Source organism: Porites lutea, chromosome 4, assembly GCF_958299795.1.
Source record: "Porites lutea chromosome 4, jaPorLute2.1, whole genome shotgun sequence".
In the NCBI taxonomy this organism is placed as follows: domain Eukaryota; kingdom Metazoa; phylum Cnidaria; class Anthozoa; order Scleractinia; family Poritidae; genus Porites; species Porites lutea.
This window is the reverse complement of record NC_133204.1, coordinates 33100597-33124007: the sequence shown is the minus strand read 5'-3', so window position 1 is coordinate 33124007 and position 23411 is coordinate 33100597. Positions and strand designations below refer to the sequence as shown.

Genomic DNA, 23411 nt, shown 5'->3' with positions numbered 1-23411 from the left:
ATAATTTCACAGCAGATTCTACAAAAATGTACCTTCCCAGCCTTTTTACTTCACCAACTTCTCTACACTTTTCATTTCACTTGTCTTAAACTGATAGTTAATTATTGCACAAAACATAGAGCACTTAATGTAAATAACCTTTAAATTCTCTGAGCCATGATTTACATTCTGTCTTGGACAACCAAAAAGCATTAAAAAATTCTTTCTATTCCACTAAATTCAAAGTTGAAGAAAATTCGAACCCTGTTAAGTAAAGTGGGAACTCCTTTACAGAGGTTATTAATGGGCTCACCCGGTTTGCAAACGCTGTCAGCCTATGAGATCATACCTCATGGTTAAAAACTGTGAGAGTGCAGTTTTGTAAGCAGGACTGGGTCCACGAAATGAGAATATTTTAAGTAATAACTAAAGGCGCTATGTAATACCTTTCTGCATGCAAAACTAAGTCCTAGATGAAAACATAATTGCTCAAACAATCAGAACACAGCATTGATGATAGACCACTAGCTGTATTTTACTGTACAGGTGTTAGCCTACGTGTAGCCTTAGCTTTACGTAGGTTAATCCAGACTGAATAATTTTTTCAAGAGTTGAATGGTACTGCTTATTTACGAGAAAGATCTTTAACCTTATTTAGTGTTGACACGAACCATTTCCTCATTCTCTTCCTAGATAAAAGCAGGCACCTATAATGTGCACTTCCATCAATCAATTTATACTACCAATGAAATATAAGTCCAGCTATCGATAAAGGCGAGAACTTGTTGGATCATACTGAAAAACACTATGATAGATTTTAGCCTTGGTAACCTTAAGATAAGAGTGATATTCCTGCTATATGCTAGGGCATCTTACCCACTGTAGGCATCTGTTCAAACCGTGAATAACGCTGTTCGTCGAAAAGACACTTTACAGTGCCGGAGTGGTTGTAGTAGTTTGATTGGAGGGGAAGGTGGGAGGCCTCAGCTTACACAGAAAGCTTGTATCTGAGTTCAAGGAGTATCATGGGGAGTAAAGGGGTGCATGAGAACTCAAGGAAACTTCATCCCTCCTATATCCACCTCTTTGATCTGCCCCTTCTGGGGACACGGGCTGGCAGAAAAAAATTTGTAATGACACACAAGAGTAATGTATCACAGAACATACACTACTCTTAGTATGTCTGACGCGCTAACAATATAGTTAAACGATGGGAAATGTGACTTGTGCTTAATATCCAAGTATGGTGCCTCAATTGTTAGTCAGATCTTTATATCTTTACCACTTCTTTCGAGAAGGTATTTACGTAATTCATGGCGTGAAGCTAAAAAGCTGTATATTTTAAAGACTGATTTTTTACGTCATTTTTGAGTACGATTCCTTAAACTGGTCCAGAAATTTAACCTGTGTGTAAAGGTTGTGCCATGCGAAATTCATAAACAAAAAGTTTAGTGCATGGTCAGTCGTTCAGGACAGTAGATCGAAGTAGGTTTCTCGCCAATCAGGTGATAAAAACTAAGAAACGTCTTGCCGTCAATGCTAAAATGTTTTTCAGTCTTTAATTGTGGGGCTTTTCCTTTCTTACATCTAATAAAAATACTTGATACTAATAATAGTTTATTAACAGATCCACTGGGTGGCTCTTCCCTTTAAAGTACATCAATTACAATAAAAAATAAATCAAATTAAGTTATTTATAAATTATGCAATATACAGTAAAAAGTAGAAGCAGGATAAAACAGAATCGAAATTACAGTAAAACTAGCTAATTACTTTGTACTCTGTTACATAAAAATTCCTTGAAAATCTTAAAAAGGTCATGTAATCTTTACAGTTTCTGGTAGATTGTTAAATAGCTTCAACGCCTAAGATCTTGGAAAGCCCCGTTTTCGGTCGGGACCACTAATCTAATTGAATCAGAGCCTGAGCGCAGTTTCTTGCGGCATTTTCAGTTTTATAAGCTTTAGTTGCTTGACGTATAACGTATGTAAGCAAAAACACTTTTCTAGGAAGCCACGAAATAATTTGTAAATTTACAGGTATAAAGTCATTGTTATGACCCTGATATAAGGTCTTTATTCAAAACCATTTTCATAAATTGTAATCATCATTTATTGTCAAGAATACATTTACAAGACTATGAAAGTTGTATTTAACTTATAAAGCTTCAGGTATTATTTCACAAGATAACGTACAATATTAATTGAGTATATTATATTACTGCTTTGAAAAAGCTTAGCTTACGCTAATAAATATATTACACATCAGCTTAGCATACTTTATTTTAAATATATTTTAACCCATTGAGAGGAGTCCTCTTGTCTGAATAAAGGAATTTTTGTCATTTGTATTTCTGAGTTTTTTGCCTTCCTAGTTTGTCCTCATAAACACACTACAAACGTATTTTGTCAGAGGTAAAATCGTTTTTGGGCCCGCCAGGCTGTTTTGTACTTTTTCGAAGCATAAGGCCAGAAATTAAATAGCCCAGGTCCTTTCTCGTCGTTCTTAAAATGAAAACTGGATTTTTTAAGTAACTGGAATCCAAGAAGTCGGCTAGATTGCAATTCTGCAAAGAAAATTCCATTTCCTATAAAATTATGTGTTATCGGATTCCTGTTTAATAGTTTTCTGAATAACTTAAAATAGCCCGGCCTTCCTTAATGCCTTTTCTATTCACGTTTATGGACTCAATCCGCCGGTCACTTTATTCTAATGAATAGATAACGTTTTAATAGTTTTTCCTAGGGCATTATATGATTGAATATTTTGTGAGAATTCGAGAGCAGCTACAAGGAATCCAAAAGAAATAAATTTGTTAAGAAATTTCTAAAACTGCTAAAAAACAAATGAAATGATCAGAATTGACGTAAATGCTAATAAGGTCCTGCTGCTTGCCGAATTTTGGGTACCATGGGTCCCAGCTTTGCTCTTTCTTGGTGTTTCGGTAGTCCTCTCAGTGTTGTTAGAAGGTACCTTTTCATTCTTGCCAAGAGTACTACTTGTACTGCTAACAGAGTCTAGGTCAATAAAAGAAAGAAATATTTAGTTCAGCAATGAATGCCCATCCAGATGAAATCGATAGAAATGGGGGAATGATTAAAAACTATAAAAAATGGAAAATACTGGCTTTGGGGGTTGTTGAAAATTAAAACAGGAAGAGAATAATTAGTAGACAACTATACCAGATAGTCTACCATCAAAACAGGGTGCCTTAATTTAAGCTCATTAGGGGACTAACCGGTTTATTTGTATACCTTTTCTACCCTAATTTCTTTCCTTCTCAAATAAACCCCATCCCCCCCCTCCCCCCCAAAAAAACAACAACAACAAGACCTCCCTTTTAAAAGTATTTACTCGCGATCTGTGATGTAAGTTAGACTGACCTTTTGGTAGTACAACACTGATTTTCATCTTGTACACCTGGAATTTGGGAAATATTTGGCATTGTAATTGCAAACCACGGTCTTCTTCCCTAACTTCCGTCAATTCCAGTGTCGCTCCGTCAATCCTGAGCCTTGATTGACAGGTACTGTTACACTCGTCGAACACGCACGACTGGGAGTTACAATATGCAATCTTCTGCGTTTTTCCATCGCGTTTGATCCAGTACCACCACATGTCTTGAATGTTACCTATGGAGACCATTTTACCAAGAGCCCCGCTGAGGTTAAAAGCTTGATTTGCAATTAAAGTCAGGCCTGAAAAGATGAAAATAAAGCCTTGATCAGTGTACGAAAACGTTCATGCATTTTAACAGCCTTTGCTGACTTGGACCACAGGCCCACATGCCCATTTACTAGCAGGGATTCGACACTCGCCTGTGGCTCGTGTCCCATGTTCGTACCACATTTTGACGTTATCTGTGATCTATTTTGATCTATTTCTGAACAGTCGAACGGCAACATGAGAGCTTCTTCTCAGTTGGATGGTTGAGTCAAATAGGCCACCAAAAGCGCAGAATTTGGCTTGAAACTTACAGCCTACAAACGCAACCTCTTTCACAATCTCGAGTACAATCTTTTTCCTGGTGTCGATCTTTCGGGAAGAGAAAGTTTCCATCGATGAAAAAAATTTCGAATGCAAAGCTGAAAAGGATTTTAATGCGTTTGGAACTATAGTGGCTATCAGCCAATCAGAGCAAGATGTCGTTTTCTCTGCGCGGATTAATGGCCCAAGGTTTTGTAACTTTCAGTACAGATCTAGAAAAGTAATACGCATCTTTCAATTCAAACAGGACGGCTGTTGATGATCTAAGTGCGTCAACTCATAAACAGGAGCGTCCAAAATTGTGACTTTGAGTCGTCAAAAACATTCCTTTAGCCGTTGTAATACTCATTATAGTCCAAAGCTCACAAATTGCAACCAAACTGAAAGCAAACCTTCAAATCAGGTTCGGCCTGTACGTAAACTGCCGCTTATAAGCCCATCCGCTTATAAGCCCCCCCGGTTATAGGCCCACCTACATGCAAACAAAAAACTAGATCCGATTATAAGCCCATCCGGATAAAAGACCCCCTCCAGTTTTTGTTTTTGATTTTGTTTTGAAATTTAACTGAATTCGATTTATTGCTGCCTTTTTAAGGCTTCAATTGTAACAGTAATAAATTTAAATCATACCTCGATCAACAGTGTTGTTGCTCATTTCAAAACGTTTTTTTTCGTCCGCTTATAAGCCCATCCGGATATAAGCCCCCCCCCCCCCCCGTTTATAAGCCCACCCAAAACCCCTTACGAACTTGTACAAGCCCAGGGCTTATAAGCGGCAGTTTACGGTATATTACTGACAGTGATTTATCCTGCCCGCTAATCCGCTAACCAATCACAGTGCGCGCACTAACTGAGGGATAAAAATAAAAACAAAAAAGAACAAAATACCCATCAAATTCTACTTACAATTCACGGAAGAGGAAACATTTACTTGGTAAACGAGTGGGTGTTTGTTCTGTTTTCTTTGCACAGAGCATGTAAATGTCAGTAAGTCATCCTTGATCCACTGCTCCACGTACAATGTCCCATTTACAGGATCACTTCCGATCGTTATACGTTTCTCAAAGTTTCCCAGGGAATTGTATCTGGTACAGCGGAGTTTTTCATTACAATAACCAATTTCTCGTTCAGATTTGTCACAAGGGTCGGCGACTTTCCAGATGAGTTCTCTGTAATCTCCGCTCCGGATGGCTTGCTCAAGAGGAGGACAATACAATTCGACCATTTCTTTTGGGCAAACATTCTTGTCTACAGCACGAGCACCTAAAGAAAAAAAAAAGGCAGGGAAACGAAATAATTTGTAAGTAAAAGAAAAGATAATTAGACAGGTGTCAATCTCCAATCTGGTCAAGCAACTAAATCATTAAAGCGGAGAATTAAGGCTTGACCTAGAGCTTTTTTATACTCTTTTCAGCCCAAACCGTTAAGAGTGTCGTTTAACCTTAACTGTGAACGAAGGTCAGTAAGTGAATGAATGGATGAATGAATAAATAAACGAACGAAGGCGTTTAATCTAGTTATTGCGATTTGATGTAGATGTTTTTCATGTTATTGTATTGTTTGTCTTTGTCCATGACGCAGGTTGAGTCGAAATTGTCTGAAAACGTTGATATTGAAAACAACACAAAAAAATAAACGATTTATTGGAACAAAAGAAAGCGTTTGCATGAGAAAAGAGTTGAACTCCCAGAGAATTGGTTTGGGACACCAACATGGTAGACTGTTCACAGTCCCCTATTTTTTCGTGAGATAGTTTAGATATAGCGCGTCTTTCCGTCACGGCTATCTTTTTCAAATGTACCGAGGGGGTGGGCGTCCGGGATTATAGCTCTAGGGGGAGGGGGGGCGAGAAAAATAGAGGGACTGTTATAACATCACGCTTCCTCCCAAACCGCCCCCGCCCCCTAAGTAGTTTTGACACTCATGCAAGATGGCAGCCCGTAACGCAAAGCGCTCGATCTCGACGATCGTACGGGAAAATAGAGGACTGTGAACAGTCTACCAACATGGCCACCGTTTCATTGTTTTGGGACACCAATATGGCCGCCGTGACGTCATGTGAATCACTCTTTAGAGATACTGATCTACTTACAACACAGGCGGCCCAAACTCATTACTTGAACGCGGACGTGACTCTGGCTTGCGAGCGGTGTTGTGTTACAAACGGATATTTTCAAAGGCTTGTATGGGATCGATCGGTTTTTCTTAAAAGAAGTAAAAAAATGTTATGTTTTTAAATAAAATCGACGTACCTTATTGCCTTGTTGTATTCTTTGTTGTTTGCCCGCGTCTCAGGCTGTTTTGAAGCGTTTTCGGCGAGTTAGCACTATTTTGGTGTTCGACTGCAACTCACTGTGGAACATCAAATTAGCGCTAACTCGCCGAAAACCCTTCAAAACGGCCTGAGACGCGGGCAAACAACAAAGAATACAACAAGGCAATAAGGTACGTCAATTTTATTTAAAAACATAACATTTTTTATCTCTTTTAAGAAAAACCGATCGATCCTAAATAACCGTTTGTAACACAACACGGCTCGCAAGCAAGAGTCACGTCCGCGTTCATGTAATGAGTTTGGGCCGCCTGTGCTTACAAGAGGTAATGTATCGGTCAAATCGAAGCTTCAACATGCCCCCCCGCCCCGGGCATACCCAGGGCATTTGACACCTTTGCCGTCTCAGAGTCTTCCAGGGGGTGGGGAATTTGATCCCCATGCTTTAGGGGTGGGGAATTTGAACTGCACCCTCGATTTCATGTAAAATTTTTGGCGTGGCGAGCTATCATGGGGGATCGGGACGCGGTGTTAGAGGATTTTCGTGGAAAAGATTGTGCCTTTGTGGCCAATTGGTTGCGAGGAAAGGGCTTAAACAAGCTTTGTGCCGTACTTGAAGTATTTAAATTTTAAAATTTTTAATATTGGATTCAGGCTTTGAATGTATGAATGTATTTTATTGTTGTGTTTACAATGAAATACAATACCTATATCGGCAATTCAATCAGCAACAACATAAATAAAATAAGATAAAAAGGTCAGGTCATCTACTTTGACCTACTGCAAGTATGTTAATTAATAAGGTGAACGATGATGCATGTCAGTGAAATGGTCATGATGTAGTAATCTCAATAGGTGGGATCTTTTTTATAGAACGCTTTTTATGTTGCATGACGAAGAAAAGCTGAGCATTCAGTGACCTTGTAGCAGCGATTTCCGCCGTTTTGCACGAGACTTTTGTTCGTAGTAAATACGCTAACAGTGTTTCTCAGGGGAGAGTTGAAAAAACTGACCCCCACTCCGCGGACTACCCACTGACCCCACTCCGCGGACTACTCTACGGACTAGTCCGCGGACTACCATGCGGACTACCCTAACTAATCAACCAAATTTACTTTCACGGAGAAAAGAGTTAGAAGAAGCGTACCTGCCTACAAGATCACACTTGATAAACAGCCGCCATCTTGATTTTCGCCATTTTACTCGACCCAGCCCTTCTTCTTCATTGCTACGTCCATTGCAGCTTCCGTTCTTGGACTCGTCACGCAACGCTTCTCTCCAAACCTCGCGTGACGATCCAAATAACGACTGCGTGCCCTACGTAGGAGAATACGTCTCCAAGGGCCTTGTGGGCCAGGTGAATCCAAAAATATGGTGACTTCCAAGCACGGCTATAAGTAAGTTCTTAAAAACATTTTTAAGCTGAATATAACAAAAACTGTTACCAGCGCCAATAGTGGTCATCGATTGTACGATTGGCTGAACGGCGTGCTCTGACTTGTGGCCGATGAAGACTGGGGCGAGGCTAAAGGAGAGCTGGGTCGAGTAAAATGGCGAAAATCAAGATGGCGGCTGTTTATCAAGTGTGATCTTGTAGGCAGGTACGCTTCTTCTAACTCTTTTCTCCGTGAAAGTAAATTTGGTTGATTAGTTAGGGTAGTCCGCATGGTAGTCCGCGGACTAGTCCGTAGAGTAGTCCGCGGAGTAGTCCGTAGAGTAGTCCGCGGAGTGGGGTCAGTGGGTAGTCCGCGGAGTGGGGGTCAGTTTTTTCAACTCTCCCGTTTCTCAGTAAATATTTTGTTCGACAACTGAAGGTGTTTCCGCCGTCCTTCTGTCATTTTTGTGCCTGTGAAATGTCCCCGGGGTGGGGGCATTTGATCGCCTGAATGGACCCTAGTGTGGGGCATTTGAACGGCATTTTGGCCCGGGTAGGGGGCAATTTGAACGATAATTTTCAAAAAAGTCAAATGCCCGGGGGGTTGCCCGGGGGGGGCATGTTGAAGCTTCGATTTGACCGATACATAAATTATTTCCCTTTCAAAACAATTGCCAGAGGGGGATTTTGCATTGACCCCTGTTGTATTCGCTATAGTATAGGTTATGATATGTTATCGATCGATTCCAATTTAAGTTAAAAACATGGGATATAGAGCGCGATCTTGATCAAATATATTCCTTGTTATCTTTTCGATTTTTACAAAAGCCGCACGGCACTCGAGATTATCTCCGCAAGACAGTAGCAAGTGCCTGAATAAAATAGATCTTTCATCTTTATGGCTTTTAAATCGGTCACGGTCCCAACCTTCTTTTGAGTTTCCTTGATAGTTGGTTAAGACTACTGCCTAGAAGCGCGGTTATATTGAAAAGTACGTTAACCTAATTTATGCATTAGGTTCGGCACATGTTGAAGTTCGACGTTTGAACCGGGCCCAGTCGAGAACTTTTTATAATGGCATTAAGCTTACAGCAATTACCGGGCTGCAGTTTTGTCAAAGACTACTGACTTTCACATTGACTACTGGCTGCATCCATGCAGTGATCGATGTTTTATCAAAGAAGCAACCAAGTGTTTGAATCTTGATTTGTGCTATGAAAACAAAAATAGTAGTAGGATGTACTTACCTTTGAAAGCTATGACGACGAGTATAAGCACGAATGACCTAGCTGTCGACATATCAGTTTATGCGGGATATAGGTGACAAACGTCTCTAATCTCAGAACCAAGTGAAACAATTCGTAAAGACTTCAGACAATTAGTTTTTGATGTCATTCTTCAACGATAAGAAACCTTTTAAAGTTGATTTAAGCCGAAAACTGTCAAAATTAACCAATGAAGCAAACGTAGATTTTTATCAGTCCTTGTGCAAATAGATTTCTTTATATCATTGTTCTAACATTCCAGAGTAGTTGCGTTTGGGACGTAAACCGAGTACGTTGTGATTGTGAGAGGAAAATTATATGTGTTAAATCCAAGCAACTGTGAGTGTTTTTTAAGGGAGTTTTACCGGGAAAATCATTGAGTTGGTGGCAATCGCAAGATGCGCAACATTATGTTAAGATGATGCAACAGCTGCAACGTAACAGTCCCCGTGAAATATTTTTAGCTCTTAGTTAATCAGCGAAAAACGAGAACCATTCGAAGCAACAATTAAAGTGAAAAGGGCAATAACGCAAAGGGAAATCGAAAGCGAAACAAAGAATGTTCATTTTCTTCAACGATATCGGGGGAAAATCCAATCAATCAAATCTGCGTGGTAATCAATTTTTATTATCATTTAGTTATAGACCGGTTAAATTTCAATGTTTTGTTACTTTTTGCACTGTCTTTTAACAATGTCACTGATGATTGGTCGTGTTTTTCTTTTTCTTTTTCTTTTGTGAATGCAAACCGATAATTTGGTTGTCATGCCGGGTTCCATGACAGTGATGACATAAAAATTATGTGTCTGATGTGTAACAATTATTACAAAAGTGGACCTGCCGGCAATAAATTCATACACGCAAAAAAATACCCAATGTCAACACTTCGTATTGTCTGTGGTTTTCTCAGGATGGTTCTAAGTGTAATGTATTTATTTTGTTTATACTACAATCAAGTCGATTTCCTAAACAAGAAAAAAGTCCCCCCACGATAACAATGCTAACTAGAAGTTTGACAAATTGAAAGGGCGGCGGAAAATACAACTGAAGCTGAGATGTGGTCATTTATCCAACAGGTCTCGGTTGTTCAAAGGCTGGATAGTGCTATCGACCTGATAAATCTCTATCCAGTTGATTGGATAGTGATTTATCCGGTGGATAGCGCTATCCAACGTTTGAACAACCGGGGCCAGTTTGATACTCTTGGCGTGCTTGAAACGTAAATCGACCGGCTCGCTTCTGCCGAGTTATACGTTTTAAGTTATTTCTCGTGAGCCTCTCTATGGTTACCGACGGAAGCCGTTTTCTTCGCGCGTTTTCCTTCAATTCATCGTCGGTTTGTCAACGAAATCGCTCCGAATAAAGAATTTATTGTTTTACGTGTTAAGCAACCACGACGGACGAAGGAGGAAACAGCAACAGCTTTAATATAAAGCACAACAAAAGCTCTGAATGTGCAGCAGAACACATTCAAAAATATCAATATTTGATAAGTCGTCGAGGACAAAGGATATGTTAATTTCACAAACAGACCGATTTCAATTATTGTATGAAGATAAGCGTTGATATTAAACGCCAGATAAAGAAAGTAACTCTATAGCTATTCTCGCAGACTTTGAGGACAGTCGTCTTATTTTTTTTTGTCCTTTATGTTAAATAAAAAAACTGAGTCAGTTAAGGGAAAATGTGCTAGTAAACAAGTCAGAGCAGTATAAATAGACCAAAGAATAAATAGTGAATGGGTTGCAGGGACACAGTCGAGTGATCAGAGATATATTAGTGTGGAACAAGGATTGAAAGAAGCGATATTGGTTGCTTTCAAAAACTGTCTCCCCGTCAGTTCAGAAAATGAAAATGAATTGAAACAGAAAAGCTGCCAGAAGAATACATGAGTGAGACGAAAACATAACGGATTAAAACAAAAGCAAAGTCACAACTCTTGTCTCTCCCATACGACTGAACCGTGACACTCTGTCTACAATTTACGACGGCCAAATTTTATTAGAATTTACTGATCCTTTTTCCATGTTTAAGTGCATTTGTTTAATTGACCGCAACGTTCTTTAGGATAGTCTTATGCGTTACTCGTGATCAAAAGTATTCACAAATTTCCCAATTATCGCTTCGATTTTAAGTACAATTTAATATCAACCAAGTATAAGCATTCACTGGGCATTACTGATCTCTAGATCGCGACAACAAATTTTCTCGGTTTTAGGACGGTGGGCAAAATACAGCGCGGTCGTTTGTAAGAGTAAACCATTCCGATATTATCATGATATTATCATAAATTAGAACTGGAAATTTTTAGTCGTTCTTTTCCTATTTACGTATAATAATGTTTGGGCATTAAAAACAAAATTATGTAGCATATGTAGTACAAAAACGTCTGCGTGAGAGGGTAGTATTTCAGTGTAAGCTTTCAAGCTCTTTCAGTTATGTTACGGGATTGTGCGAGGGCTGTAACAGCTGTAAACTTTCAAAAAGTAAATGAGAAAAAATGCAAGTACTCGTCTGGCTCTTACCGCTCAAACCTGTGGAGGAGAATAACACGAAACAGATCCATATCGTCAACATATTTTGTCCTGCAACTGTTCATACGAACTGTGGAAATCCTTTTCAAATCAGCTGTGAAAGTGTACAAACAGATGATATTAAGGCTTTTCCCCCTTCGTCATGGGGTAAGCCCCACTGCACATAGCTCACCAGGTTTATCAAGATTTGGGAAGAAGTTTTATGTCCCGACATGTCCTCTGGAATGACAGGAATGAGCATGCATATTAATTTAAGAACGAAAAACTTAGTTCGTGATCGTCGCAAGGGCTATTACTATCCGCACAAATAAACTCAACCGACACATTTTTCATACTAAACAGTAAGCCATTAGCGATTTACCCTGAACAACGGAAGCAAGGGAGCTATGCAAGTTAAGCAGAACATCAGCAAAAATAATTAAAAACAAGTAAAAACTGCAAATTTTACAGATTACGGTTAAGCATCCTTTTTACTGATTAGGGTTTAGGTTGGGGTTAGGGTTATGATTAAGTGCTGTTTAGGGTGAAACACTTATTTACCATGGTTAGCTTTCAGTTAATTCTTTCGGTACTACCAGATTACTGTTTTTGATTTTGATGTATTGTTTTCAATGAGTCGTATCTGACCTGCATGACTCGCTGCCATGGCTCGCTAGCTCGCATATTATACACACTCTTATATCTCAAAATCTGGTTTTTTAACACCTTCTTGGACATGAAAACCAAAAACCGAAGCTTAATTGATATAATGAAGACAGTAGCAGCTGACATAGGTTTCCAATAGTTATCTTGTGAGATGTCTCTCATGTATTATTTATTAGGGAGGATGATTTGTTGAAGACGATACATTAATATAGATGCTTTTTCATTGAGAGAATCTCAATAATTTAACATTTATTCAAATACAAACATATTTAATATTATGACATAAAATGCGGGCTTATTGCTCATGCAAAGGTATTGATGGGGGAGAGTGTGGCATTTTTCCCCTTTCAGATTGACCTTTGCACAGCACAGGGACTGAACAGATTATGTATTTGGCATTTGTAAAGTATAAACAATATTTGACACAAGGGATTGAACATTATGTGGAGAAAATCTTCACAAGCCTCCACTTCCATGACTCCTTCCTCATCTATCTCCTTTAAAGGCCCTTGAATAAGGGCCACAGTCTCTTCTATGGTTGAATGGTCATTGAGTGTGAGCTTCCACTCACAAGGTATATAAGCCCCCCCCTCCAACCTGTTTCCCTCTTACCCATTTTTGAGAGGGAGGAGGGGCTTTTGTGGTGGTAGGTAAGCCTGTGACCACACTACAAAGAAACAAAAACACATGTTTGATTTTACTGAGGTAGGGTTGAATTTGGACATTAAATTTTTTATTACCGAGTAACATGAGGCGAATCTAAAGCAACATTTTGCCCTCAGAGCACAAATATGTCGTTCTGAAGATATTTAACATTTGTCTTCCGCGTTCCTTTTCCCAGCTTTTTGGCACAAACGCGACATGTTTGTAATATGTCCAGATGTTTGTCTACATTTTGGACGAACATCCTGATCAAAATATAAGAAATCAATATAAGAACCTACTCACACTGATTTAAAACTCATTCCACACACATGATCTGGATCAATAAAGTGATTTCTAGATCAGAGTCGCATACATTGCCGGTGAACACAACCAAAAAAAGACTTGATCGCTTATAACTAAAAATACATGGACAGACTAAGGCATAACCATCAATATAGTAACCCTTCCTGTCCGTTGGCAATTTTCAATGTGTGGTTACCATTTTTATTACATCCATTTAGAAATCACAGGTGATCCTTGCAATCTGATTGGCTCAGAGCGATGTGATTTATTCACGAATTGCACTATTTTGTGCTCTAAATCGCATCTTTTTTTCAACCAATGAGAAAGTAGCACTTAAACAAAACAACCAATAAGATTTCAAGGATCATTCACAGTAACAAATCAAATTGCAGGAAACCAAAAGTTTTTTGTTGCCAAAACTTTCTTTTTACAAAAGCAAAAATGGACGAATTTAATTACTTACAGTTTCTTAATAATGATAGTAAGCTCCTTGAGGCTGAAGAAGTACTTTTAGGAGAGTTTCCTACATTCAGTGTCCAGTTTGACGAATATTTTGATAATTTTTCTTCCACATCCGCTCCAGATGCGTGCGATCCCGAGTCCAGCAACAAAGAGACAAATCCAGAGCCAACTCAGAAAGTACAAAATGTAGATTCTACCAGGTTCCCCGAAATCTCAAGCGAAGAAATTGAAGAGCTCAAGGCTGTTCCTGTCAACAAAAATACCTCCCGCTCGACAAAACAGTGGATGAATGTATTCAAAAGTTGGTGCTAGTCTCGTCATCTAGAAAATGTAAACATGGAAACAATGGCGCCGGAAGAGCTTGACAACATCCTGAGCAAGTTCTACGCCGAAGTAAAAAAAGGGATGGAGATGATTACGAGCCGGAATCCCTTAAAATTATGCAGAGTGCCATTGAAAGGTATTTAAAGGGGAAGAATTATCCACTGAGCATCGTACGATCGAGGGAGTTTCACAACTCACAAGAAATCCTCCATGCGAAGGCAATTTCTCTCCGACAACAAGGAAAGGGGAAAAGACCAAACAAATCTCAGCCTCTCACTTTGGAGGAAGAGTCTTCCCTGTGGGTAAAAGGTCACCTTGGTGATTTCAATGGAAAAGTCTTGACCACTGTTAACTTCAAAAACTTGACTGAGCAACTTGGATTTAGAGGTCGGCAGGAGCACTATGACGCCTACGTAGAGGACTTTGTCATAAGACAACAAGAAGACGGTAGCGAAGTTGTAGAATTTCGCGAAGGTCCCACTAAAACACGAAGCGGTGGTCTAACAATATCGCGAAGAACAACACCACAAGCTATGTATTCCACTGATGGCGGAAAAAACTGATCCAGTGCGCCTTTTCAAGCTTTGGTTATCCAAGTGACCCGACTGAATGAAAGATAAAGGGCCACTGTACCTGAGCGTTATAAATCGTCCCAAATCAAATGATATCTGGTACACCAAAATTAGAATGGGCGAAAATACCATCGGCAACATCATGAAATCCATGGCCTCCTGTCTAAAGACGAACAAAAAACTGACCAACCACGAAATGAGAAAAACGTTGGTGTCCAAATTGAAAAAGTCTGGTCAGCTGCGCAACGTTATTTGTGAAATAACAGGCCATGCACGTGAATCTTCGTTGGACGACTACGACGAAATAGACGAGAATCAACGGAAAGAACTGTCTCACATAATCAGCGGATTTAAGGTAGTGCCAAATAAAAACGGTCCCAACGACGTTTCCAATCAAAACAGTACAGCTGCAAAGGCACCAACAATTCAAAACACAGTCAAACAGCCAGTCCTACACCAACGAGCACCACTGGTTCCTATTAATCGCGTCCACCAGCAAGGTCAAATGCACCAGGCCAAGGAATTCCTGAATCCTGATTTTCAGGCTGCTGGTTTTGCAGGATTTCCGCCAAGTTGTCCCTCACAGTTTCAGTACCGGTCAGTGTAAAACGCAGACTGCGGACTGCAGACTGCAGACTGCGGACCAGGGGTAAAATGCAGATAGAGTGTAAAATGCAGACTGCAGACTGAGAGTAAAACGCAGGCTGGGGTAAAATGCAGAATAAAAACTGTAGACCTTTTTAAACGCTTGTGCTCCTTCTTCTCCAAATCGGTGAAATAGCTAGTCTGTATCAGTTACACACTTCGCTTCCTAGTCGAAGTGCATTGCACATTCGCCAGAAGTTTCAATAAAGGAAGTGTCTAGATACCCGGCAGCCGGGAACTGTTTTCAAAAAACTAGATACCCGGCAGTCAAAAAATTTTGACCAATTTTCTCAGAATAGCTCGTTTAATTCCTCTAAGAAAATAAGATATTTGTTTAGGAATCTCAAGTGATTGTAAATATTGCCTTGGGTTAAAAATAGGACGGACTGTCGAGCTACTTAAAAAATATTCAAGTTCTCGACACACTGAGTCAACTCCCGATGAATATCCACAGAAATTATCAACGAAACCTCACCAGAGTATTTAGTGTTTGTTCAGAAATGCCAAGCGATGCTAAATAAAGGTTTCGTGTTGTTGTGGACAACAGTCCACAATTTCAGTCATTCCCGGCTAAACTTTCAAATGAAACCAGTTTTAAGATGCACAGCATTTTGATTTGCACTCGTTTGTTGGTAAATCAAAAAACACCTTGTTAGCGGTCAAATCAAAATGCTGTGCATCTTAAAACTGGTTTCAGTGTGTCAGAACTTGAATATTTTTTAAGTGTCGAAAACATTGAGATTTCACTCTACGCCCACGCTCGACAGTCGCTTCTACTTTTAACCCAAGGCAATATTTACAATCGTTTGAGATTTCTAAACAAATATCTTGTGTTCTGAGAGGAATTAAACGAGCTATTTCGAGAAAATTGGTCAAAATTTCTGACTGCCTGGTATCTAGTTTTTTTAAAACAGTTCCCGGCTGCCGGGTATCTAGACACGGCGTTCAATAAATATCCAAACAGCTTAAGTCTGCGTACCTTGATTTGCAATACTTTCATAGAAGGTCATCGAAATTTCCTGCAGAACATCTTTCTTTGTTGTTGGAATGATTTACCTCCTTTGTTATCGCCATAATTCTTCCTGTACAGTATTTTGGGTCAGCAGCTTTCATTTAAGCGTAAACATCGTGGTGTTGTACCAGGGGGGGTAGTGAACTAGGTAGTTTGTTTGTCCCGACGATCTTGGCCATCGTGACGTCACGAAGAGAGAAGCGCGCAACTTCGAGGAGTTTTCGAAAATGGCGCCGTTGCCATTTCCAAATGCTACTTTTAAAATTGGTTTTCCTGGATATTGACGCTCCAAAATGGTTTTTGTCACGGTAGGATAGTGCAGTTGCAACATCTCTTTCCGAGAAGGTGAGTGAATTGTGTATTAATCCGACAAATAACGCGTATGAGAGCTGTAAATAGTTTCGGTCAATTTCCTCGAGTGCAATAATGTGCCGCAAAAGTTTGCATGTTCGCACAGTAATATCGCATTTTCTCGAAATCGGTGAGGTGTTGAACATCGAAACTTGGCATAAGGGTGGTTTACTTCTATTGGAAAGCATTGTCTCTAAAGTTAATTGAGATAAACTAGCAGAAAAAATGATCAGTCCATTCGAGTGTGCCAGCGTAGCCGCTAAGGTAGAGGGAGAACTGATGCAATTGTATTCATTACTTTGCTGTTCTCTCTCCATAATGCCAATAGTATCACCTATTCAAGCTGTCTTTTCGGGATAAGTAAACTTTAAAGTAGTTTCTGTTAGAGGGAAAGTATAGTTGCAACAGCTCTTTCCGAGAAGGAGAGTTAATTGTATTATATTCTGTTGATAATTACCCCGTAAACAGTTTAAGCCAATTTTTTCAAGTGGAATATTTGTCGCAGAAATTTGCATGATCGCATATTAACATCGCATGTTTTAGAAAATCGTTTTGGTGTGGAAATTCGAAACTTGGCAGAAGGGTAGGCCAGCAATAGTGGAAAACATTGCCCTTGATGTTTAATGGGAGAAATTGGCAGTAAAAATGATCAGTCCATTCGAGTGCGCTTATATTGATATAAACAGATGACCTCGACTCGGTTACCCCGGCACAATGTAAGTCAATTATTTTTCGGTTTTAAGGAAAAGGAAACCAAAGACTTCCCTCAACACTATGTATCTATAATAATTACACCAGGAATATATTTTTTTTTAACACTTGAAGGTTGTACCATCTTGTTGAAGCAAAGGATATTTCTCTGTAATACCTTTAAGCTTACATTAAGTTTTCATAAATAGCAAAAAAAGTTAATAAGATTTACATACAGCTCCATCTGTTATGCATGAAGCAATTTCACATCATTCCACATCAGTAGTTAGTGCGAATGGAGTCAAAAATGTACAGTGAAACTTGTATAATTTAAGCGGACACCTCAGAGAATGCTGTAGTGCACACTTGATACAAAGTTTCATCCTGCTACATACAGGTTTCGATAGAAAATGTCATATGAGACAGACCTGCCAACTCTCACAATACGCTCTTCTCACATATGGTAATATGCCCGTCTAACCTCGTTTACGGGTAAAAATTCTTTTGAAATTCAAATACGAAAACGTCTTCTGATTAGCATTTCAAAGGATTTTTTAATCAAAAACGAGGTTAAACAGGCATATTACCATACGTGAGAAGAGCGTATTCTGCCGTGAGTCTCACAATTTTTTAACTTTTCTCACAGTCTCATGACAAGACTCCCAATCTCATGGTTTTCTGGGAAATATTCTAAATTAAAATATTACCTTGTTGAATAAAAACATAAATTTTGGGGGGAAATTCTTGTGCCTGGATAAGCTTTGACTATTTTAGCCATGAAGTTGTCTTAGCCCAAAGAAATGACTCTGCTGTATGTTTCGTCACAGTGATAACCTATTTTCTGGCCTCTTAAAGTCATCAAAGAAAAAGCGGCATCTAATTTGTTACATAACCGACCACACTAAAGCAAGGTTATATTAAAATAAACAGTTGATTCCCCTAATGGAAAAGGGGTCGTTTAATTTTGATCGGGAAAAAATAGAATCTCACTAGTTTTTGTAGAATCTCCCGATTTTTTTTCATGAGTTTACAGATTTTCCTTTATCAGGGGTTGGCAGGTCTGTATGAGGAGCTAAGTACCATTCAAATAAAAGGCGGAAACATTTGGAATACTCCCAGAGATATGATGATATACATTTGCATTAATATCTTTTTTGTGTGTGGAGCAAATTGTACCTCAAATTTTAAGATATCAAATGAGTAAAACAAGCTTTATACAAACAAAAATGAAATGAGAAAGTACTGTAACTCATTTATATAATTTACAGAAGTCCCCTGGTGACACTAGCCAAGTGCTGATAGGGCAAGACTCCCAATCTCATGATTTTCTGGGAAAGCAAAAGGCATCTTAAAATAACAAAAGGCACATAGGGCTCAGCCGAATGGTACCATAATGACGTCAAAACGTATGGAAACAGGCCTTTTCTCTGAAACCCGCCCCATTCCCCTATGGCTATTTTTATTTGCGTTTACCCTACCTCACCTCACCTCCCCTCCCCCTACCTGATGAAACAAGGCTTTCAACAGTTTGTTGAGATAGGATGCTTTATGTTTTAAAGGATGAGCTCATCATATTTTATTATTGTATAGATGGGGGTAAGATAAGTTAACAATAATAGACAGATTATTATAGGTGGGTTACTCATTTTTACAGCTATCCCTGGAAGAAGAAATAGAAGTAAGGAGCTGACTGGAGCCACTGAGATTGAGGAGAGAAGAAAGGAAATTGAAAGAGAAGAGAAAGACTTGGAAGGAAAAGAAGAAAGGTTAAGACAAAAGGCAAAAGAAATTAAAAACACAGTAGTAGAGGCCAAACGGATAGCTGCCTAACTGCAACTAATGGCAGGGCAGCTAGACTGCTTGGCTAACTAAATTCTAGAAGAGACCAAAAAGTTAAAGAAGAAGTAAAAGAAAAACACCAGTGTAAGAAAATTTTATTGATAACAAACCGTTTCTTTTAATCAAAGTCAGTGTGCAAAGTTTTTAAATGTAAACAAGTCTAAGTCAGACCTGTTATGCAAGAAAGAAAACACATTTGTTCAGTATATAAAAAATAAAAGGAAACTGGTTCTTCTAATTTCTCGTATCCTGTATGGTCTCTTCTTGCTCCATGGAATCCACTCCATCTAACATCCTCCACTTCTCGCACCGCACTACTCTCTTCGTGGAATCTATTATACTAGATCTTTACAGACATCCAGTAAGCAGCACCTCCTCCATCATACACTGCATGTTTTTTCTCATCATCTACAGAGTATTCCCAACCAAGGAAGCACCTAATTATAAAATCAGTCAGATAAAAAGAGATTATTATATATACAAAAGTCAAAACAAAATAAATCAATAAAGGCAATATTATCACTTAAAATCCCTAATTATTTGTTAAGCATCTCTTAAATCATATATTTTAATGGTTTTCCTCACCTACTCCCTAAACTTCACATTAATATAGGTGAGTAAAACCACAAACACCACCACCCCCCTCCCCCTAGCAACGGTAAAAAAATATTTCTCCCTTGAATTATAAATTTTTGTAACTTCAAGCAACCTATCAAGATAATCCAAAGACTGGTTTCTAATCTTAAACCAATAGCGAAATGAATACCTGTCAACCTAACTGTAATCATACCATAGCAATGGCAAGGCTATGTGAAATATATTAGCAGAGGCAGTACAACAGCAAATTTTAAAGAAAGGCTTTAGAGCTATTTTAATGGAACACCTATAGTCATGGAATGATTGTCTTTACTGAGTTACGCCTACCAAGAAATTACCACAAAGCTACATCAGCTGGGTGATAAAACTGTACGAGCAGGCCCCGAATTGTTGGAACTGGACAGTGTCACTTGATGTAACTGACAATAGCATGGAGTCCAAGTAAGTTAAAAAGCATTAATGAATGAACTTGTGTAGTTGAACTACACAAAAAGGAAAACCGAAAAAATGTAACATAAAAAAAGTCTCTTTTTATATTGTAAAAGTGTGAGAAGGGTGATGATATTCATCGCATGAAAATCCTGCAATTTTTTATATCCTTAGAAATTTTTTTCCCCCTCATTTTTTTAAGATGCGGACGCCCGAGGAAACACATTTTCAATATTACACCATTAAAACGCTTACTAGTGTCCGTTTTCTTGGCTTTTTCTAGTTTTTTTTCCTATTAACTCTGTAAAGCGATTAAGGCACAGCTACATACCCATCCTTTCTACGGCTCCTCCTCCTGGATTCTCTGCATAAAGCCCTAAAAATGTTGATGTTGATCAAAAACTTTAGCTTACGGCACTTTACCCTAGTGATAGATTCTGTTTGACTATTTACTGGATAAAAACCATGTTCTCCTTTGTTTGTGGGGCGAAGAAGCAAAGAGAAAGGCAATGTGAACTTATCTCCATCATGAGCAATGAATGTTTTGACAAAATGATCGTAATTTATAGTGAAAAGTTGCAATATAATAAGCTATAATAATATCCTTGGTTATCGCGCGACGATTAGTTAAGCAATAGACCACACTTTCTATGGGTTTACCGGCGTGATAACCCACGCGGGATGTTGGGAGAACACGAGAAAAGCTTGTAAATCACGAGCCGAAGGCGAGTGATTTACAAGCTTTTCGAGTGTTCTCCCAACATCCCAAGTGGGTTATCACGCCGGTAAACCCATAGAAAGTGTGGTCTATTGCTTTTATAAAATAACTTTTAATAAAATGGAGTCTTTTAGGTAAAAAATATGATTTTAGTACCGTGATCAAGTCATGTCTTCTCTCTAAAGTCATCATAAGCCAATCACGACTCACGATTTAATAGCGCTAAACTTTCTCAAAACTCAGTTCAGTCAAACAACAAACAGCAGCACTTCAAAACACGAGTTTTTGCACTCATTACATGATAACTTATGAAAGCTGTTTTACAGGAAAAGTCAAAACATATTCATGCGAACGTACAATGAAAGAATACGTTCATGGTTTGTTTACTACAGAAGTAGAAATTGATTGAACATCAGACTGTACGCAGCTGTATTTTGTTGAGTCGATCCGTAAGAATTTCGTGCTTACAGAGGAAACTGGCAGCTATTGTAATGGAGGACTTCATTCACTTTTTACAAGCCGCAGTGGTTTAAGATCTGTTTCCTGGACTTTATTATGATCAAGAAATGCTGCGGTAACGACGTGGCTGCATTTGCGAAGTTGTCGCATGTAACTTTATATGCACGTACAGCGACCGATGGAAATATGTCAGTGGTGGAGAAAGGTTTCTTTGCCGTAGCCACATATTGGCGTTAATATTTGACGATTTGTGAAGTCAGGTGGTGTGAGGTAGGTCATGGCATCGATATCATCGAATAATTTGTGCAAATGTTGGAAAAAACTAGCCCGAAACTCTGACATCTTTCATCATCGTTGGCAGCTTGTTTACAACCTCCAGCGGCCGATTTTGTACCATATCTTGATCAGAGATCTCTTTTTGAAACAATTTCTTTGATTAAGGAATTTAATTTTGAAATAAAATAAATCAAGAATGCTAAAACTATCCGTTTTGTTGCTGGTTGGCACATTGTTAAGTTTTCCTAGAGACTTTGTACACCAGAAATTCACACAGTTGTTGTCTTTCTCTGCGATTTGGCATCGTCGTGAAATGTAAACTGTTTTCCAGCTTTGTACTTTATAACTTCTAAAGCTATGGCAGTAGCGAATTGTGACGCTCAGTAATAAAATGTGAAAACCAACGCTTTTAATATTAAGAAGGGATGGGTAAGTAACTTGTTCTGTTTTTTAGCCTTTCTAAAATCGTTTGCAGATCAATAGCCGGTTTTGTTTATGGCTCGTGGTCCGGATGCCTTTTTCTATGGGTTTACCGGTATAATAAACCATAGGTTTTTGACCAATCAGATCACGCGTACTATCTCAGTTATTTTATAAATTCAATTAACATTTTGATACGTTTGACTCAAACACGAAATCCTTCCAAAACCCTTGAAGATCATAGCCCATATTCTATAAAAAAAACCCCACTTGCTTCTTACATTTGTTTAGTTTTAATAAATTGTTTACACAATTTAATAGTCTAGTATGAACATCATGACGCTATGTTTCGTGACCTGTCCACGCCACTTTCGCAATTTTTGTAAACATCCCTGAGGTTTGCGACTTTTATCCCACTGATCATTTTTGCTAACTTATTAGATGACTCACTTCTATCACTAATTGAGAGACATATACCATATTAACGTCATTTGTTTTTCTCGAGGCTAAATTCTGCTGGGCTTTTTAGTTATGCGTCTCTAAAGACGCCCCGGTATGAGTTGTACCATCTGGTCGATCTCGGGAAGTTCTTGATTTTTTACGATGGAAATGCTCTTTCCTAGAATAAATTGCAATTTTACTATATAGCATTAATAGATAAACACATACCTTCAGTCGTTTCATCGCAACGTCTCGACTTTTACCACTTGAAACCACGAAACAATTTCGCTCGATGAAACCACTTAAAGTTCCCCAGATAAATTTCTCGTGACGTCACGATGGCCAAGATCATCGGCCGCGCGATCCCTATAGGAGCGATTGGCGAGTTCATCACCCCCCCCCCTGTGTTGTACCAGTTCACGGTCCCTGCAGGTCACGTATATCGAAAACTTCGCATCTGAAGTTGAAGCGTGAAGTCTCTCGGACGGAAAAAAAAGATTCAAGATTGCGATTATGTTTTCAGGTCGTCGACGACGTTCCAGAGAAGAAAGGAATGGATTTGTGCAAGCAGATGTCGTCAAGTAAGTGTTCGTTTACATGTATTTACGGGCTTTTTTTGCCCTTACACCCTTCCACGACTACAGTTTATGCTCGGTCTGCATTTTACCCCAGCCTGCTTTTTACTCTTAGTCTGCAGTCTGTATTTTACACACAGTTTGCATTTTACCCCTGGTCCGCAGACTGACCGGTTGCAGTAGCGCATGGCAGCGTTTACGTGTGCTGGTAGCACTGGTAGTCCTGCTGCTTCATCGCCGAATTACACCGGCTGTACTTTCAATTTTTTCTCCCAAGAAAACGCGATGCCTCAGCCACAACCGCAGAAGAAACGAAGGGCTTATATTATTGAGTCAGACGACGAGGATTAAACTTTGAAGACGACTATATTTGCAGTAACAAGATTTTAGAACTGCTTAAACATTTGCATGAATAACGTTTTTGCGCTTCAATGAGTTTTTTGTAAAGTGACATCTGTCATTTTGTTTTGTTGACATGGCACGTACATGTAAACGCGTTTCCGGTTCCTCTTTTTACGAACCAGCCTCGTGGACCAATAAATACGGATTTTAAAAAAATGAGTGATTTCAAAATGGATGTAATAAAGTGGTAATTG

General features: G+C 39.0%; 1 protein-coding gene, 1 long non-coding RNA gene and 1 pseudogene across 2 annotated transcripts; 1 reads left to right on the top strand and 2 right to left on the bottom strand.

The window, feature by feature from the left end:
* Positions 1–2018: 2018 nt before the first annotated feature.
* Positions 2019–5237, bottom strand: LOC140935441 (uncharacterized). The gene is made up of 3 exons (XM_073384989.1): positions 4873–5237; positions 3363–3677; positions 2019–2996 (listed from the first exon to the last, which is right to left on the bottom strand). The coding sequence occupies exons 1-3, from the start codon at positions 5189–5191 to the stop codon at positions 2815–2817; spliced, it is 816 nt and encodes a 271-aa protein (XP_073241090.1). The 5' UTR covers positions 5192–5237; the 3' UTR covers positions 2019–2814.
* An 8338-nt stretch (positions 5238–13575) lies between these two features.
* LOC140935439 (uncharacterized protein KIAA1958-like) lies at positions 13576–23166 on the top strand (annotated as a pseudogene).
* LOC140935440 (uncharacterized) lies at positions 18967–20524 on the bottom strand. Its single transcript, XR_012165205.1, has 2 exons — positions 20258–20524; positions 18967–19337 (listed from the first exon to the last, which is right to left on the bottom strand). It is a non-coding gene; the product is annotated as an uncharacterized lncRNA (long non-coding RNA).
* Positions 23167–23411: the final 245 nt, after the last annotated feature.

Coding starts and splice junctions, on each gene's coding strand:
- LOC140935441 (XM_073384989.1), bottom strand. CDS start 5,191: ATGGTCGAATTGTATTGTCCTCCTCTTGAGCAAGCCATCCGGAGCGGA. Junction 3,678..4,872: donor TGTTTCCTCTTCCGTGAATT/GTAAGTAGAATT, acceptor TCATCTTTTCAG/GCCTGACTTTAATTGCAAAT. Junction 2,997..3,362: donor CAGTGTTGTACTACCAAAAG/GTCAGTCTAACT, acceptor TTATTGACCTAG/ACTCTGTTAGCAGTACAAGT.